The following is a 16,848-nucleotide window of genomic DNA, read 5'->3' as shown; positions in this document are numbered from 1 at the left end:
TATATATGTAATTTTATTTATTTTAATTATTTACATTTTATTATAAAATCCTCTTCAATCACTTTGACACTTCAATCACTTTTAGTTTAGTGTGGATAAAGTCAAAGGGATATTCAGCTACAGTGAATATCCTGTTTCACTAGGATATGTCATATAGGTGAAGAATGATGAACGGTATTACATGTTGACATTGTTCAGCAGTCTTTTTTCTGTGCTGTGTGTGTCCATACTGATGTAAACAAACTGATTTAACCTGACATTCTGAACTCTGGCCAAAGGTATGCATTGTACATATTTGCACAGCTCTGTTTTAGGATAAAGATGTTTTAGGAAGGAGGAGGAAAATCTGTGAAGAGTTTGTTGATCCACCATCACGTCCTCAGGAACTGGTCTCCACAGATGTACTAGAGGCGAGTCACCATGGCAACATAACAGCTTCAAGAATTTCATTTTGTATAATAATATATCTCCTCCAGCATTTGTTTTTGCTTGTTTAGATACATTTCTGAATGCGTGAAAGCCTTTTATAACTGCTCTATAACTTTTAAACTCAGTGCTAAACATGAGCCAGGTTTAACACTGAGTGTCACTGTGTTGGTCATGTCACTGATCAGTCAAAGACATGACTTAAATATTCATCTTAATGAATTATGGCTATAACAAAATAATTACATTTTCACTATAAGTCTGCCTGTAGAAACTGCATTTAATTTGTTATTTTTTTGAGAGTTTTTAAATGCAAATCAGTTTTATTTGACAATTAAAAGTGTGATTAGGAGTTGCTTGCAAATGGGAAGACTGTTGGTTAAGAAGTCCATTTGTATTTTTCTGGACCATAGGAAATTGCAATTATCCATGAACATTATGAGGGTCTGAAGAAAGCCATTTTCACTGAACCAGACCCAAATCTGAATATTGTACAACAAAACCTGGTTCCCAAACTAAACAGTGCCGTCTTCGCTTATTCCAACTGGCAGATGAATCATGCCGTAAGTATTTGTGCTTATGAATCTATGTTTCATTATTGTTTGTTGTTGAGGAACTAATTGTTGTTTGTTTTTAAAAGAAATTAATACTTTTATTCAGTAAGAATGCATTAACCTAATCAAAACAGTAAGAATGCATTAACCTAATCAAAACCAATGACAGTAAAGACATTTATAATATAACAAAAGATTTCTGTTTCAAATAAATGCTGTCCTTTTCAACTTTCTATTCATCAAACTGTTTTCAACATTAATATTTTTAAGAAATGTATCAGCATTTTGGATTGATTTCTGAAGGATCATGTGACACTGAAGACTGGAGTAATGACTGCTGAAAATTCAGCTTTGCCATCACAGGAATAGATTACATTTTACATATTAATTTAGAAAAAGAAAGAAAAAAGTTAACTTAAATCTTAAATAAAATATTTTACATTTACGTTTACATCTTGGTGAGTTTAATAAATACTTAAGATTTCCAAAAATTAAAACAAATCTTAGTGACCCAAACTTTGGAACAGTAGTGCACAACTACTACATAAATGATGGCACTTAATCCTGAACTTATTTCTGAATGTGTTTATAGAATGTGTATGTGTGTTTTGTAACTGTGTGTGTGTCTAAAGCACTATATATGTTTTGCTTGTTTGTTTTTTCAGACATCTGAGCAGCAGGGTGCTGGAGAGGGACCTTCAAATCAAGAAGTAAGAGATTAAGTTAAAATTAATATTCACATCTGTCTCTTTAATACTGCATAGTGCTTTATTCTTTACTACAGCAGTGTAGCAATCTTGTGATGTGGCAGTACTTTTGTTTTTCGAGAGGGGTGTGTCATTCACTGTGTTCTTTTTTTTGCCACCCAAAGAGGTCCAGCAGGGCTCAGCTGTTAGCGTTGATCAAATCCAAATCATATGGACAAGTTATAGAGGTAAAAATAGGCCGCACAAGAGACTGGTCAGATTGTTTGTTAAAATTGTTCATAATAACATGAGCACATAAAATAAACACTTTACAAGGCCTTTGCATGTAGATAGGCTATTAAGCATAAGCCGCATAAGACGAAGTTGAATGAAGTTTTTCATCATTTCCCTGTTAGGCTTCCAAGTCCCGACCATAGACTGTATAAAAAGGTCCCGACATCACAGACAGACAGAGTTGGTCCCAGCAGCTGGACCAGACATTTCACTAAAGGTGTCATCAAAAAAGAAATGATACCCATCACTTAAAATGCGCACTCAATTATGCTTCAAAACTCAGGGTAAGTCCTGCCCACCCAGATAAACTCACGTAGTTACAGTTTGGTTTGTGTTGATTGATTATCGCTAGTTCTATATGATAGGAAATGAGAGTGAGGGCTCAAATTTGACCCGGCTGTGATGTTTGAGTGCAGTGAAAGAAGAGAAGGAACCAGGTAAGCAAACAGATGGGATTACGCCATGTTGATTAATGTGATAAATGTGGCTTAATGTGATTATTAAAGTGCCCCTATTATGCCATTTCGAATATTGCCTTTCATGCAGCGTGTAATGTAGCTGTATGTAACTGCAAATTATTTGCAAAGTTGTAAAGCCGAAAGCGCATGATAAATAAAGTTACTGTCACCCAAAAGAAAGACTCGACCATGAACAATGTAAACGAGTCATTAGTAATTCAAATCCCACTTCTGTGATGGCTACAGGTCACAGAGTAACATTGTTTGCATGATGCACACCTATGTTTTACGTTGGCCGGCCGCAAAGAACTTGGCCCGCCCTCAAACACGTAATTGTACTGATGACTGCTTCTCTAATCTCAGGGAGTTCAATGCGGAATTCACAAAACGCTTGCTCTTGAAAGATGGCTCAGTACCCAGTTTATTTGGACCAGCTGACTCCACTGAATCACAACGAAAAATACTAGATGTAGAATGTATTTTAGATTGTATTTTCTATTGAGCGTTCAAAATACAGAACTACAGCAATGGGTGTATTGTTTCCGACACACTCTGTACGCGGTAGACCAATCACAACAGACTGGGCTATCTGGCCAATCAGAGCAGAGTAGGCGCACAGAAAGGAGGGAGACTGAATCTTAGAACTGCTTCGAATGAATCGTTTGAGAATCATTGGAAAATTAGGTGATGATATTAAATGCATATTTTGAGAAAACAAAGCATTGTTTGACCTTGCGTGTATGTAAACCTATTGTAGGAGACTCCCAAAACCCTATTAGGAACCTTAAAAATGGCATAATAGGGGCACTTTAAACTTCAAAAGGCTATGATTTATTAAATGTGCACTTTTCTAAGTAAAAGCACAGAACTGTTGTGTGTTCTACAGGCTCACGGTTACAGAACAGTTTGCAATCAATGAATACCGCACATTAATGCGGAAACAACTGAATGGATTTGCATTATCATTCAGGCCGTCTGCTGTTTTTGTTCAGATCAACGTGAAAATGACCAATTTCTAATTATATATATTTGAAATGAATATAAATATAGTAAATTATGATTTTGACTCATCCCTTTTACTAAAAATGGTTTCAATGTGAGGTTTATTATTTTATAACTTTTTGTTTTTGTCAAAACCAGTATTATTTGAAATGTGAAGCTGCTTAAATCATTTTTAGTCATTTTACCCATATGGCATTCATTTTATATGTGCAGGTCTTTAGAAGCCTTAAATTGGATTTTAAAAACCCTGCAGATACCCTGGGGTCAATAGATCATGCTAACTAATAATGAAAAAAGTGCCTGTTTGATGCAAGAACTTCACTTTTTGACTTTTCGTTTTAATTCCCTTGAGAAAAAGAAGAAGAAATTCAACGGGAACCCTGACAAGACCAGCGATCCCACTTAAGCAGCACCATCTGGATGAAGTGTCTTGATCTGTGCCTTGAACTTCAGTTACATTTGATTTGTTTTATGTCATTTTAAACTTTGCTGCTTTTGGGTTAAAAGAGCAGTGAATGTAGGTTGCTTTTATTCATCATAAGTGTTTTTAAAACAGCTCTTTCTTATTTGTTTTTGTATTTTAATAATTGGCATCCGAATATATGTGCTAGATATCAAATTTAGACAATAATTGTTTATATAAAAAAGCTATTTGTTTACTGATCTTTGATCGTTTTTACATTAACATGTTATTAAGCAGCTATTTAAAATGAATAGTTTTAAGTATATTTTGTCGTTTTAAATGATGTTAACAATTTTATAATTCAGAATGTTCGGCGTTCCCTGTTTTTTCTTTTGTCTTTATATCAGTCCATTTGGCTGCTTTTGGGTTAAAAGAGCAGTGAATGTAGGTTGCTTTTATTCATCATAAGTGACATGTTTTTAAAACAGCTCTTTCTTATTTGTTTTTGTATTTTAATAATTGGCCGAATATATGTGCTAGATATCAAATTTAGACAATAATTGTTTATATAAAAAAGCTATTTGTTTACTGATCTTTGATCGTTTTTACATTAACATGTTATTAAGCAGCTATTTAAAATGAATAGTTTTAAGTATATTTTGTCGTTTTAAATTATGTTAACAATTTTATAATTCAGAATGTTCGGCGTTCCCTGTTTTTTCTTTTGTCTTTATATCAGTCCATTTTCTTTCTGTTGTATTTGTGCCAGCTAATACAATAATCTCACACTCACTGAGAAAAGAGAGTTGTGTGGTCTTTTATATGCATGTGGTCCAGTTCTTTCTAACCTGAAGGGTTTATTGATGTACTCATTCGGCTGTTTGATTTTAATCAATATCTTTTATCACTTCCAATCCTAGCATTTCTCTCCCTCGCTCACTCGTGCCTCAGCCAAAGTGAGGAGTCTGAGGAGCCTGATCATTTAGATCTGCAGCACAGTCAAGATTGATGTAGTTTGCACCTAATAGGCTGTAGCTTTTAAGCTGAATTCAATCAATCCAAATCATAGTGACTGATTGCACATAAAGATTAGATTTATTTCTCTCTATGCATGCTGGGAACATGAGACACGTAAGCAGTGTAGGGTCAGAGTTGCTGTTTGCTGAATTTGTGGATATATATAGTGTTTTCAACTTATTCTGTTCCTGTGGATTGAAAATTATGCTTACAATGTAATAATGCTTATAAAAAATTTGATACATATTTTTAGCAACTAACTGCTTTGCATGATCTGAGAGTAGATTTTCAGTAAATCTTAAACTATTCAGTGTTGCTTTGTGTAAACACTCTTAAAGAATTATCTTAAACACTCTTTATTGACTAATTTTCTAATGTTTATAGCTAGTATTTTATGTATCGTAAATACCCACAATTAAATTATATTTTCAGTTTTTGCGTAATAAAACCGCTTAATTAGAATTTTTTATTATTTTTTTTTTTTATGTTTCATATTGCATGGTCTTCGCTGTCACTGTTGTCTCCTTGGTAAATAAGTACACTAATATTTGATGAAACTCAGTGGCACAATTGTTGGTCGTTGTCATTTTTACGCTATATGAAATTATTTTACTATTTGTCTGGATAATCATAGTCTTACAATGTAGTCACATTTAATAATATATTTAATAATATTTTATATTTTTTTAATATATAACTTTAAGATTTGAAAGTCCATCTGGGAAAAGGTTACAGCACATGGTAAAAACATACATGGTATATACCCGTATGTATTGACCCAAATATAAAACGATGCTTTTTTCTTGGAAATAAAAAAACGCGGTCGTCTTATATTCAGGGTCTAGACTTTGACATGTCAATAATACACCCACAACAATAGGTAGCGCCAAATACGCATTAAAACGAGTGTGCCATGAAATACGTAATATAATGCATGTTGTAAAGATCGCGAGTAAAATCAAAAGAAAAAGAAAAGCTTACAGCTGCACGAGTCGTGACTGTCACGTTAACCTGATGGGACCAAACTCCCTTTGTGATTTTAAAACGTAAGACAGTACCCAGATTTGAAGACTACAGTAAGATTTAACTTCTACTGTTTATAAGATTTTGGTAGGCTACTATTAGATGGATGGCCTAAATGTCCTAATTCAGATGGGCTACCTGTTTTTTTGTTTTTTATTTTTTTTTATGGTATATCAAAAAGTGTATATTTTTTTAAATGTGATTGTTGGTACATTTGACCAGTTTTTAACATACTTTCAAAACAAAAATGAAAGTAGGAAAAATATGCTATATGAAAACAATTGAAGTCAAAATGTGCTTTACTGAGAAAAAAATAGATTTGGTTTTTAAAAAGCCTTTTTCCAAAAGGTGCATCTGGAAAAAGGGGGGTGGTCTTATATTCGGGCCAGTACGGTAGTTGAGCTGATGAAGGGTCTAATCGAGAGGTCACTGCTGCAGAGCGTAGCGGGGCGCGCAGCGCGCTCTCGTCCAGATGCCCGCGTGCCCGTATGCGTTCTCGCCCGTGAAAGCAGCGTGTCCCGGTGGGCTTCTCCGCCGTTTCCTGCAGGTTTGTCGGGGACAGACGGGCTGATACGTACAGTAGGACCGGTCGCCAAGACTCTTTGATTCCCTGGTGCTTTACTTATGAAGATATCGATAGATATTGATCGATAGGGCGGGTGATTGACGCCGCTAGTTCAGTGCAACGCGAACATGGCATCAGATAGTAAGTATCGCGTTGCTTTAAACGATTTTATAAAGCTTTGAATTCATTCCTGATCAAATAGTGTCATACACGCTATCACTTTGTTTATTAAAGCCCCTTGGCTGAATTTGCGGCAGGGCTCTGCGATGAATTGTGCATCATTCATATCATCTAGAGTTCATCTCCTCTACTGTACATGACATTATAACAACTGACATGTCAGTCAAACGATTATAAAGGATAACAAACCTCACATTGAAACCATTTTTAGTAAAAGGGATGAGTCAAAATCATAATTTACTATATATTCATTTCAAATATATATATAATTAGAAATTGGTCATTTTCACGTTGATCTGAACAAAAACAGCAGACGGCCTGAATGATAATGCGAATCCATTCAGTTGTTTCCGCATTAATGTGCGGTATTCATTGATTGCAAACTGTTCTGTAACCGTGAGCCTGTAGAACACACAACAGTTCTGTGCTTTTACTTAGAAAAGTGCAGATTTAATAAATCATAGCCTTTTGTAGTTTAAAGTGCCCCTATTATGCCATTTTTAAGGTTCCTAATATGGTTTTGGGAGTCTCCTACAATAGGTTTACATACACGCGAGGTCAAACAATGCTTTGTTTTCTCAAAATATGCATTTAGTATCACCTAATTTTCCAATGATTCTCAAACGATTCATTCGAAGCAGTTCTAAGATTCAGCAACCCTCTACGCACACCTTGGCAATATAATCGCCATTGGCTATCTTCTTAAGTACCTGAATGTGCACTCAGATAGTAAGTATCGCGTTGCTTTAAACGATTTTATAAAGCTTTGAATTCATTGCTGATCAAATAGTGTCATACACGCTATCACTTTGTTTATTAAAGCCCTTTGGCTGATTTTGCGGCAGGGCTCAGCGATGAATTGTGCCAGCATCATTCATATCATCTAGAGTTCATCTCCTCTACTGTACATGACATTATAACAACTGACATGTCATTCAAACGATTATAAACACGACTGGAGAATTTCATGCGAGGATTTATATAATCCATGTTCTGCTAGTGTTGCTGGTTATTTCCTCACTTGCTGGTTATTGCATTTGAAAGTAGTTTTAAAAACGTTTATGGATTTTTTTTTATTTGTACATTATAATAATTATTATTATCTTTTCATTATTCTTGTTTTAAAGCAGACATTATAATGGCTTAAAAATTTTTTATCATGTTTCTTCCAATACCTTTTTAAGTGTTAACAAATCTGTCCCCGATAAGTCATTACCATCACGCCAGTCATTTTAGAGAACAATTTAGTTTTTCAAAAAGGAAAAAATGGTTGGCTTAAACTTTGATGAAATATAGCTAATACATCTGATTAGATGTGTGTGTGTGTATAGCCTACTGAACCTGTTACTATGCTAGAATTTAAATTTAGAAATGCATTTGAATTTAGAAATGAAATGAATTTTATTTTATTTTTACAAGCTCAAAGGTAATGGCTATAACACACAATCAGAAATCCACATCAATACACTTACACTAAAATCCACTTTAAAGTTGTTCAAGGCCCTGATCTTTAATACAGATTATGTAATGAATATTTTAGCACAGATAAAGCATAGTTTGAAGAAGCTTAATTTTTCAAGATTGTCCGATACCTTCAGCTAACTGACGAATCGAATCGCATATCAGTCTCAGATGGCTGATTATGCAACTGTTTCTATGAAAGAGACCTTTAGAAAACAGGTTTGTTTGAAAGTCCTTCATTCTTCAAATCAACTTTGTTAGATCGCCAATGGGAAATGCAGAACCAAAGTACTTAAAATTGTTCAATTAATAAATCATTAAAGAGATCTATAATGAAATGTACTGGTTTATTTTGCAGGGGGATCTCGGCCACACATAGGGAGTTTTTCCACAAGGGTATTTTCTCCAAACTAAAATTTCAATATCATTATAATTTTATAATGGCTTCTGGTTAAACAAGTGCACACAATAAAACATCAGGAAAAAAAGGCAGGCCACAGAACTGTCACTTTCAAAAGATACTAATATGTACACTTTAGATAGCCTACTAATATGTACCTTTAAGGTAGTAATATATGTACCGTTTAGGGGTAAATAAGATAATATGTACCTCTTAGCTTTTGCACGTTAGGGTACCACACCAGTAACAGATTACTTTTTTCTGAAAGTAAAGAGCCAATTATATAATGAAGGTAGATTTGAACTTGAACTGTGCTTTCAGTAGGCTTGTCATGTGTTGTATGTTTTTATGTTTTGTAATTTTATACAATCAAAAAAGTTTCAGTTTCTATTGGTCAACACAAGAGTTTTTAATCTTTAAAAAAATTTTTTTTTAATTAAAATACAATGTTTACTTTTTAATTTGGCTTGAAAACCATCAGATTATAATGCAAATTCTGATATGTTTAAGAGGATTACTTTTTTACTTTTGATAATAGTTTTTAAAAATCTGTTGTAAGCAGTTACAAACAGCAGCTTTCCTTTGAGACAACTTACCCCATGTGACAACATGCTTCACTGTGTGAAATGATCTGCATGTTTTGACCTAGGCAATAATGGTGGAAATGTTAATAGAGTTTGTAGTAACATCTCAAACTGAGAAATATTTACTGTCAAAACATGAAACATGAGATTTGGTCTCCCATATTATATAATGGTGGTGTTCACTTAAAATAAATTGGTTCTCTTATTGATTTCTCCTCTGTGGTTGGAGACCTAATAAATATTTTATTTTAATAATATATTTACCCTACTATTAATACATAGGCCTATTTTTTTATAACCAGGATGAGATTGCAACTTTTTGCCTGAAATGTGCAAATGATCTAATTTTATTTTTCATTTTTTTAAATTTAGCATTACTTCACTTTTATCTCTAATTACATTAGTTCTATTTTGATCTCTGATAGCTCAGATGAAAAAATGACCTACAACCTAATTAGTCTAATGGTTAAAGACTCTGGACCCAAGAGAGACCAGAATCCTGCCGCATTCCATTCTGCTCTTTACCTGTGTCTCAGTTCCCCACCTCTGTCTTTGTTAGAGTGTGACAGTGAGAGATGGAGGGACTTTATGAGCTCAGGTGTGTGTGTTAATTGTAGCATTAATCTACATGTAAAACATGAAAAATGAGAGAGAGACCCTTCCCATCTTTAAAGGGATAGTTCACCCAAAAATGAAAATTCTGTCATTAATTACTCACCCTCATGTCATTCCAAACCCGTAAGACCTTCATTCATCTTCAGAACACAAATTAAGATATTTTTGATGAAATCCAAGAGCTTTCTGACCCTGCATAGACAGCAACACAACTGAAACATTCAAGGCCCAGAAAGGTAGTAAGGACATCGTTAAAATAGTCCATGTGACATCAGTGGTTCAACCGTAATGTAACTTATGATGCTACAAGAATACTTTTTGTGCGTAAAGAAAACAAAAATAATTACTTTATTCAACAATTTCTTCTTTTCCGGGTCAGTCTCCCCTGCCATTCACCAGAGTACCAGAACACATGGACTATTTTAACGATGTCCTTACTACCTTTCTGGGCCTTGAACGTGTCAGCTGCGTTGCTGTCTATGCAGGGTCAGAAAGCTCTCGGATTTCATCAAAAATATCTTCATCTGTGTTCCGAAGATGAACGAAGGTCTTACGGGTTTGGATCGGCATGAGGGTGAGTAATTAATGACACAATTTTCATTTTTGGGTTAACTATCCCTTAAAAAAACATGATGCTCCAGTTTAAATTATACAATACCTATCCAGGATTCAAAGAATGATAAGTCTTTAGTGTCTCAATGATCTACTTTTTGACCCATCTGTGATTTAGACTCAAGTTTTTTTATTATATGCTTCTGAGTGAGCTTAAGGGTACTACTAGCGCTTTGGCATTATTATTATTATTATCATTATTATTTTGCATTGAAATAGTTTACAGATATGATTTTCCAGCAGGTCCTAAGTAGGCTAGGTTTTTTTCATGCACCTCAGAAATCAGCAATTACTTTACCATTCAAAAGTTTGGGCTTGGTAAGATTTTCTAATGCTTTTGAAAGAAGAGATTTATCCTTAACGAGGCTACATTTGTTTGATTAAAATACAGTGAAAACCGTTTTATTGTGAAATATTATTGTGATTATAAAGCTATTTTCTACTTTAATTTATTTTTAAAATGTAATGTATTCTGTGATGGCAAAGCTGAATTTTCAGCAGTCATTACTCCAGTTTTCAGTGTCACATGATCCATCAGAAATCATTCTAATATGCTGATTTGACTATTTAGAATATAAACATTTCTTATAATTTTCACAGTTCAAATGGTTCTACTGCTTAATTAATATTTTTATGGAAAGTTTTTTTCAGGATTTTTTGCTGAATAGAAAGTTCAGAATAAAAGCATATATGTAAAATATGTTAATAAATACATATCTTTTGTAACATTGTGCCTTTATGTTTAGAGTATAGTGGATTTTGAGAGAGAAGCCTTCAGTTTTCAGTCAGGAAGGGTGTTAGAGCCTGACAGGAAGCTTACTGAAAAAATGGAGAGCGACGACATCCTGTACCGATTAACTAATGGCAGGCACTTAATGTTGGCTTTCAAATTTTTGGGCATTTAAAAAAACGTAACTTTCAAAGGCTTTGTTAAGCACAACATTAAAAGTTTGTCTTGACGAACGTTCATTTTTCCTTCTTCCATGTGTGTGCTCATGTGTACTATATTGTCTTAATGTAATTTAAAATCTATTAATTACATATATAAATGAATCAAACACAACAAACTTAAAATCTAGCTATTTAACTTTGAGTAATTGTTCCTTATTCTAAGCGGTTTTATGATGCAGTTCATACAAATGGCCAGTAGATAGAGATGTTTTACTATTTTCAGGCATGACAAGAACTTTATGGTGTTTGAAAAACAGTGTTTTGTTATTCCTTAGAGAGTGTCTCTTTCCATCTCCCCATATTTCGTTTTACATTTAGCAACACAAGCAATGTTCGATTCACTTCTCATTCATTCTCAGAAAAAAAGGTACAATGCTGTCACTGAGGTGGGTGGTACCTTGAGGTACAAAAGCTCAAATGTACGTCTTTGTACTTTCTTTACCCCTAAATGGAAAGGAAAGAAAATGAGGTGACGTGTGGCCAAGTATGGTGATCCATATTCGGAATTTGTGCTCTGCATTTCACCCGGAAAATGGTGCATACCTTTATATTACATTTTAGTACTTTAAAATACATAAAGGTTACCACTTCAGTGACAGTTTTGTACCATTTTTCGGAGAGTGTTGAGTGTATATGAGTTTAATAAAAATGAGTTTAAATAATTGTATAGTGATGCTAAATAATATTTAGAGCTCGTCTGAACTCTGCACTCAAGAACAGAAAATCCATGGTAACATGAAATCATGTGTGTTTATGTGAACAAAGCCATGCACAAATCACTTCTCACAGAATGCTTGAGTTGTTTCCAAGGAAACCATCCTGCTCATGCAGTACAAGAGGTCCATGTGGGTGTGTGTGAATGTGTGTTTCTGTGCTTGCAAGGTCAGTGTGTTCTTGCTTGCACTTGAGAAGAGTGCAGAGAGCATGGCCAAGTGTTTGGATAGAAAACTCGCAGCCCTATGCAGCAGCGCATGTAATCCTACTTGAAGCTTTAAAAAAAGTTCACCCAAAAACGCAAATTCTGTCATCATTTCACTCACCCTCATGCCGTTCCAAACATGTATGACTGACTTTCTCCTGAAAAACATGAAAGAAGATGTTTGGCAGAATGTTCATGCTGCTCTATGCAACGAAAGCGAGTGGAGGTGTACTCTTTTCTCATTCTTGTTTTTATAACCATATGTATCTCTGCTTATGTTTTTCACACTCGTTTGTGTGAGTGGTAGTTGTGTTCATTGCAGCGACAACTGTGACTGTGCAATTGACTTGTGTGTGTGGGTGCAGATGGCTCAGCATAATAGTGTTCAGCTTCAGCTTTTCATTCAACACACACATATGTAAACACTCTCAAACACACACTCGGGAGTGCCTGCCCTCTCAGACTCTGTGAAATATTCACTCTTATGCAACTTAATGGTCCATTTTACACTTGAAGTGTTCACTTCAAAGCACCTTTGATGAATATGTGCTGAATATGAGGCCATGGTTTCTCTCTGTCTGCTGCAGGGCTGTTCTCCACCAGGCAGAGATCAGTCTACAGTATAGTCAACAAATTCCCTTTTAATGAAAATACTGCAAATGTGAGCAACATGACTAATTAAACTTGTACATGTATAGACTGGCATTTGCAAATACATTTAGTTATTAACTCTTTTCTGTCGCAGCATAAGTTTTGAGCAATGCTGTAATAATTTGCATGAAATTATCATTTTAGATCACTTTTATAACCCTTTTTAAGTAGGAAATCCAGCCTAGGGAAGACATCTGTGTTCTTAGACTTCTTTGTGTATATTTTGTTATTTTTAAATTAATTAATTATTTAATAATACATCAATTATATGTATCAATTTTATACATTTCAATAATTTACATTCAATAGGACAGTTTTATATATATATATATATATATAAATATATAAACACATATGACCAACCAAATGTCTCCAAAAAGGAAAAAATATGTAATTATTTACTCACCCTCATATTGTTCCAAACCCCGTATGACCCATGTGTCTTCTGCAGAACATAAAAGATATTATGAAGAATGTTGATAATCAAACAGTTTCGTTTCGCATTAACTTCCATTGTATTTTTATGTCCATACAATGGAAGTTAATAGGAACCAAAACTATTTGGTTATCAACATTCTTTATAATATCTTTTATGTTCCACAGAAGAAAGTCATGTAGGTTTGGAATGACATAATTAACGTGAGTAAATTACATAATTTTCATTTTTGGGTAGGCTATCCCTTTAAGGGACAGAACATTTTATTAATACAGTATAAAAATTTTACTTCTATACTTAAATGCTTCTGATCAATGTGTATCTGTGTGTCTGTTCCCTCACCAGTCACTCCCGAGGCGGTGGGCTTCCTGTCAGCCGTGGGCATCTTTGTCATCTTGCTGGCCATACTCTTCCTTTTCATCAATAAGAAGCTTTGTTTCGCTCGTGTCGGTGGTCTGCCATGCCTCGAGCAGTACAGCCGGCGCAAACGTAGAGACCGTTCTGGGATTCATCAGGGACTCGGTAAATATTATTGTTCAGACAAACTTTTTTCTATGTTGGAAAAGGTGAACTTCATTATTAAACTATTTTCTCATATCCAGGGTGAATATAATAATAGTCTGTTTGATAACCATTGGCATACAGGTGGAGTGTTTGGGATCCAATTATCTATATTAAATGCACTGAACCACACAAATCTTTGTGTGCTCTGTGGGTTGTCCCTATCTCTATCCATTCGTGCAAACACATATACACACACTCATCTATGGGTAAACCTGGCTCCTTTTGGTTATACACGCATTACACAGTCAGTATATCAGCTGGGTGTTGGAGGAAGTTCTGTTGTGGTATTTCTAAGCAGCTCCTTTAGTAAACATTTACTCTGTATGTCCTACGAGATGTACTGAGTCTACTAGCTAGATAAACGGCATGCGTCAGGTGGTACTGAACTTATTCAACTGAAGGTTTGCTATATGTAGTTCGTTTATGAGATGCAGGGGCTCTAAATGGAGTAATTGGTTGTTTTTTGAGGAAGCCCTGCTGGTAAGTGTTTGTACTCGGGATGCGCAATATATTGGTACCATAACGGTTGTTGGCTGATATTTGAGATTTTTTTAAGTTATTAGAATTGGATATTTAACTGTGCATGCTAATTTTTACAATTAGACTACATTTGTCGTCATCTAACACGCACTTAAAGTTTATCTTTGAAAGACCAATAATCTAATAACACTGTTAAATCTTTGTTTGTTAGATCAATCTTTGGCAAATCTCAAAATGAATATCTGTTTTCATACTGTGCATTATAATGTTGTGACACCTACATTTACTTGTAGCTTTTAAAATGATAGATTTTTAGTGTTTTTATTTATTTATTTGTTTAGATAAAATAGTAAAGATTATAATATCACCCAATTATTGGTTACTGGTCATAAAAAAAAGAATTATAAATCATTGGCTTATTGGATTTTGACAGAATTTTAATACCATATTATTTAAATAATATTATTTAAAATAGTTTTCGTCTGGTAGCTGAAGTAGGGCTGGGAGATATAGCCAAAAATATTATCACAAAATTGTTTTTTTCATATTCAATATTGATATATATCACGATGTTCATTTGACATTAATAAGGAAGGAAATACTTTCCACATGTTTGTTAGACTTTTTTTTTTTTTTTAATTGCCCAATGAAATGAATTTCTAAAACCGTTTGAATATTCTTTTAAAATGTAATCAAATTAATTTACAACAAAACATTGCATTTTTATTGCCAAGCAAGATGCTACACAACAGAACTGTATTAATTAGTGAAAAAATACCTTGGTTGTATAATATTCCTTTAGCATAATAATAAAATTATTATTATTACTTTAATAATTATATTTTAGTAAACTATACAATAGTAATATATTTGTCATAATTTCTTCAAGTGAAACCAGACTTTTATTTTGACGCGTTGTCATGAAAGTCTTTCAGTTTCAGTGTGTATTTGATGGTGTTTTTTTCTCAGATGAAACAGTGTAAAGCTGATGAAGTGATGAAATTCATGTTCATATATTGAAACTCAGACATTGAAAACACACGTGATGCTCACTGTATTTAAGTTTGTGTACACGCAGAACATCGTGGCATTAGCTGACTGGCTGTTGTCGAGTTTATTTCTGCTGTGTGTGATTAATGTGTTAGATTAATCCATATCGAGTAAAAATGTCCAGAGCTTATCATCGTTATCAACATCAAATTTATCACAATCTCAATATGATATAATTTATCTCCCAGCCCTAACCTGAGGCAGTTAACTTTTAATTAGATTGTATGTTTGATGTCAATCTGCTTAGCAAATTATGGTTGTTAGTTGGACTATAAAAGTAAATATGTTCTGTATAAGTTCTGTTGATTTTGTTTTCAAAACAGTAACAACATGAGGGAATTCACTGGGTTCTGTGCATCTGAAAATAGACCTTCTTTTGAGCTGTTGGGGAAAACATTTTGAAATCTGATGGAATGGCAGACATTCCTCAGACAGGTATCCCAGCATTCTCTTCATGGCTCGCTGAGATTTCGGATGCTTTTTCCAATGGCTTTCGCCGCCTCAGCCTAAACAGAGTTGTTGACTCTGAGGTGTCAGTGAAAGATGAGAGTTCAGAGGTGGAGCAGAACTTGAGGGCTGTTCATGGATCTGGAGTAGATCCACAGGAGAAGCTGGCACTGCGAGGTCAGGGCAGCAGGCTTGATTATGCCCTCTCTGTCGAGCGTCTGACTCCCATCAGTGAAGAGACGGATGAGCTGGAGAGCAGGAGGAGTCTGCTGGCTTCACGCTGCTCTGATGATGGTAAGATGTGGGTTAGAAGTTGTTCAAGTGAATTGGTTCATCTTCTTTGTCCATTGCTGTCCGTTCATTTAGTTTAGACATCACTGGTGGTTCTGTTCTTCTCAAAAACTGCTTTCATGTTCGCTGTGTAACTTTTTGTTACCTCTTTTAAAATGGTGACTGGTAGCTTCATGAATGTAGTGTTAGTTAGGGCAGTGTTTCCCAACCTTTCTTTAGTCGCGGCACCCTTTGGAAATTTTAACAAATTTGTGGCACCCTACAAAATTAATTTTGTCACAATATTTGAATTTCTAACTTTGATATGATACTTTGAAAAGTATAGATATTCGGTACTGCAGGGAAGAACTGCAGAATATTATGTCATACAGATATTTGTAATATTATTAAAAAATGTTGTCCATCAATGGTGGCAATCAGTAGGCTAATTTCTAATGAAAAGACCAATTTATATGACAGATTTTAATTTAGGCTTTTATTCATATGTAAACATTGTGAGATAGCTAGTTATAATGGTAATTAAACAAAGTTTTGCTCACTCAGTGTATTTAAGCGGTGAATTAATTTTCGGCGGCCGGAATTTCCAAGAGGGTCTAGCTGCAGCCTTGCACTTGCACTCTCAGACTTGCACTCTCAGACACTTGCGCTTCCACTAGCGACGTCACTTGCAGCCTTAACGATAGGCCTACAAATGAAATAAATTGCTTTTTAGTTTTTCACGTAGGTCTAGCACACAGTAGGGCTATTAAGATATATATATATATATATATATATATTTT

General features: G+C 34.5%; 1 protein-coding gene and 1 long non-coding RNA gene across 4 annotated transcripts in view; both read left to right on the top strand.

The window, feature by feature from the left end:
* Window positions 1–845: 845 nt before the first annotated feature.
* On the top strand, window positions 846–2,397 carry LOC107553231 (uncharacterized). Its single transcript, XR_001604939.1, has 5 exons — window positions 846–989; window positions 1,646–1,690; window positions 1,852–1,914; window positions 2,083–2,244; window positions 2,326–2,397. It is a non-coding gene; the product is annotated as an uncharacterized lncRNA (long non-coding RNA).
* Window positions 2,398–6,316: 3,919 nt separating this feature from the next.
* Window positions 6,317–16,848, top strand: part of LOC107553223 (synaptotagmin-16-like) — a 29,128-nt gene continuing 18,596 nt past the window's right edge. For 2 of the 3 annotated variants that reach the window (XM_016235388.1, XM_016235389.1), the window contains exons 1-2: window positions 6,317–6,569; window positions 13,583–13,759. In XM_016235388.1, coding sequence (XP_016090874.1) covers window positions 6,557–6,569; window positions 13,583–13,759 — 190 coding nt within the window. In that variant the 5' untranslated portion in view covers window positions 6,317–6,556. Of the gene's footprint in view, window positions 6,570–13,582; window positions 13,760–14,208; window positions 14,282–15,654; window positions 16,073–16,848 lie in introns of those variants that run through there. The other variant, XM_016235387.1, reaches the window with a different exon arrangement.

Source organism: Sinocyclocheilus grahami, unplaced genomic scaffold, assembly GCF_001515645.1.
Source record: "Sinocyclocheilus grahami isolate Dianchi unplaced genomic scaffold, SAMN03320097.WGS_v1.1 scaffold466.1, whole genome shotgun sequence".
NCBI lineage: Eukaryota > Metazoa > Chordata > Actinopteri > Cypriniformes > Cyprinidae > Sinocyclocheilus > Sinocyclocheilus grahami.
The sequence above is the reverse complement of the archived record's forward strand: the minus strand, read 5'-3'. Positions and strand labels throughout refer to the sequence as shown.